Below are 2708 nucleotides of genomic sequence, written 5' to 3'. Positions count from 1 at the left end.
TCTGAATAAATGATTTTTGGCCAAGCTTATCTACTCTCCCAATATAACACTTATCATATGTTGTTTGGATCTTATTCCATCTCTATCGTATTGATTTCATGAAACACAATGTGAAGCGGTGAGCAGCTTTAACAAATACCTCCTGCAGACTCACTCTTCATTCTTTCAAAAACAGAAAACAAAACAATACAAAAAAAAAAACCCTACAGTGGCCAAAATGTCAATGAAAAATATGTGTTATTATTTTGTTTAACCTAAAATCTTGAAGACAGAAAAACAGAAAAACAGAAACACACACACACACACACACACACAGAGAGAGAGAGAGAGAGAGAGAGAGAGAGAGAGAGAGAGAGAGAGAGAAACAGAGACAGAGAGACAGAGAGGTAAGGAAGGAGGGAGAAAAAGAGAAAAGAAAGGAGGGCGAGAAGGTGGAGGGGGGAGAGAGAAAGAGAGGGAAGGAGAGAGGGAGGGAAAAGAGAGAAAAATAAATTTAAATGCCTAGTGTATTTATGATTATTTATTCCCACTAAAGTTGTTTTAAACTTTAATAAAACAATTGTATGCCAGATATTCTGAGTCCTTCATGTGCGTATAGTCATTTGTACTCTTACTACTGATGCAACCAATCTCATTCTTGCTTATACTGAGAAAACCAATATGTGGTAGAAGAAGATGATCATTAAATATTTAGCACCACCAAAAGAATGAGCTAAGATTTGCTGCATTTGACTTTCTCTTTGTTCATGCATCTCATTGTGTGTGTATTCTGTACTGTATATGTTTGTGAATGCACATGTGAAGTGTGCTTACTCATTTTTTTTAAATACAATTCACTGTACACATTTTATTTACAGTTTTGTACACTGTCTTAATATGGATGGGACCACTTTTCTACTTGAGCCATTGTAACCAAAGCAAAATAACCTAAGTGATACAAAGTGTTAAAGTGCAGCATAAAGATACAAAAGCAGACATACTAATTCTAGTTAGGAATGTAATTATGGTGTTACAATTTTATAGTCCACAATTATGTTTAGGGATCACACAGACATAGATCACTGATTTGAATGAAATGCATAAATTTGTAGCAAAGCTTTGTAGTTACAAAAAACAAAAAAATTACCAAAGAATGCACAAATTTAATGTTTATTCCACCTTTCTGTCATATTCCTGGATCCTTCACCAGTGTTACATGAGGAAAAAAACAAAAGCAAAACAAATGAAAAACTGAAATCAGAATCACTAATGTTATCAAGGAGGGAAGCAAATAAATTAACATCTAGCAGCCATCAGCAAGAGGACAGCAAGGACAATGCTGTGACAGGAAACAGAAGGTTGCTAGACAGCTGTACTCAGACTCTCACACCAGCAAAGCCCGCTCCTGCGTGGAGTGGAACAGAACCAGATCTCTTCCTGCTAAGGTGATAGAAATGCAAGTTCTTTCTGGAATACTGTGGAAAGGCAGATGTGTATATCATGGTGATGCTAACCGGCTATTACAGAGCAGGCCAGGAACACATCTGTGAGTTCTGGGGTGACGTATACTGTAATTCTTTGATTGGGATAGTGGACACACTAGCAAACATTGGGGGTGGGGGAGGAGAATGGACACAGAAGTAAAGACAAAGGCGAATGAGACTTCTCTTATATCTTAGCAACACTTGGATGGAATCAACTTCAGCGCAGTCCACTCTGCTTCAGTGAGGCTTTGGTTCAGCTCCCAATCTCGATTGCGTGACGCAGTCTCCTGTGAGAATACTCAGGTGTCTTCTTAAACAACAAACCTATTTTTAGTGGTGGAGCCGCTCTTTGTAGCTGTGTCTGCGTGGGACTGATAACCAATCACTATCTTCGGAGGAAGTCCTAATCTTTCCTTGTATACCCTCCCTATGTGTGTGACTGCATCTCTGTTTTCACATTCAGTCGTCCATATTGCTATCTTATCACCTTTAGCTCTAACATTGACAACAGCTCCACACACATCATCACTGTAGTCATCAAAAGATTCTCCAATTAGGCACAGCAGTGTCTCTAGCCAAAAGCGATCGAGGTCACTTCGTCTCTGCTGCTCGTTCAATGTGATTAGCCATCGTCCTCCCCGTTTGTTTTTCTCATCTTCCCACATAGGCTCAATACCATCCTTAAAAAGTGAGTAGTCACAGCCAGGCATTAAATTACTAGACAACTGGATATGATTGTATAGAGCCCAAAAGTCTTCAACAGTATCAAACTTAGAGATCAGTCGAAGGTTTGCTTGCCACGTTTTGCTTTTATCATTTTTAAAAAACCAGAGTGCCCACCTGATCTGTAGAGGGTGTTTAATATAGTGCTCTGGGTTAACAACCTCCTGATTGGACGCTGTTTTTTCCTCTTCCACAGGTGGGGGATTAGTGGTAGGAGTGGTTTCCGGTTCCACAGTCGCCATCTTAGATCGATCTCTACTCATTTCTGTACATGTAGAAGCCAGACACCATTGTCAGATGTCTCAATTTCTCTCCATTTTACTTTTGAAATGGGGTTGATAGATTAGCCTGAACCTTCATAATTTGGCTGGTCTAAATGTCTGGGGAGCCCTTGCCAACACTAAAATTATAGATGTCGATCATCATGCAGGTTTTTACATGGGTACTGAGGATGCACATTCAATCCCATCAAAGTAGTTTACCCACTGAGACATCTCCCAGGCTCTTAGGCCCAAATATCAA

At 39.5% G+C, this 2708-nt stretch overlaps 1 protein-coding gene across 1 annotated transcript; it reads right to left on the bottom strand.

Annotated features, from left to right (window-relative positions):
- Positions 1-1031: 1031 nt before the first annotated feature.
- On the bottom strand, positions 1032-2428 carry LOC308434004 (eukaryotic translation initiation factor 4E-like; the record flags this gene model as incomplete). The annotated part of the gene is made up of 1 exon (XM_080934171.1): positions 1032-2428. One exon carries the CDS (start codon positions 2426-2428, stop codon positions 1775-1777), a length of 654 nt encoding a protein of 217 aa, XP_080790297.1. The 3' UTR covers positions 1032-1774.
- Positions 2429-2708: the final 280 nt, after the last annotated feature.

This window comes from Micromys minutus (assembly GCF_963924665.1).
Source record: "Micromys minutus genome assembly, chromosome: 21".
NCBI lineage: Eukaryota > Metazoa > Chordata > Mammalia > Rodentia > Muridae > Micromys > Micromys minutus.
The sequence above is the reverse complement of the archived record's forward strand: the minus strand, read 5'-3'. Positions and strand labels throughout refer to the sequence as shown.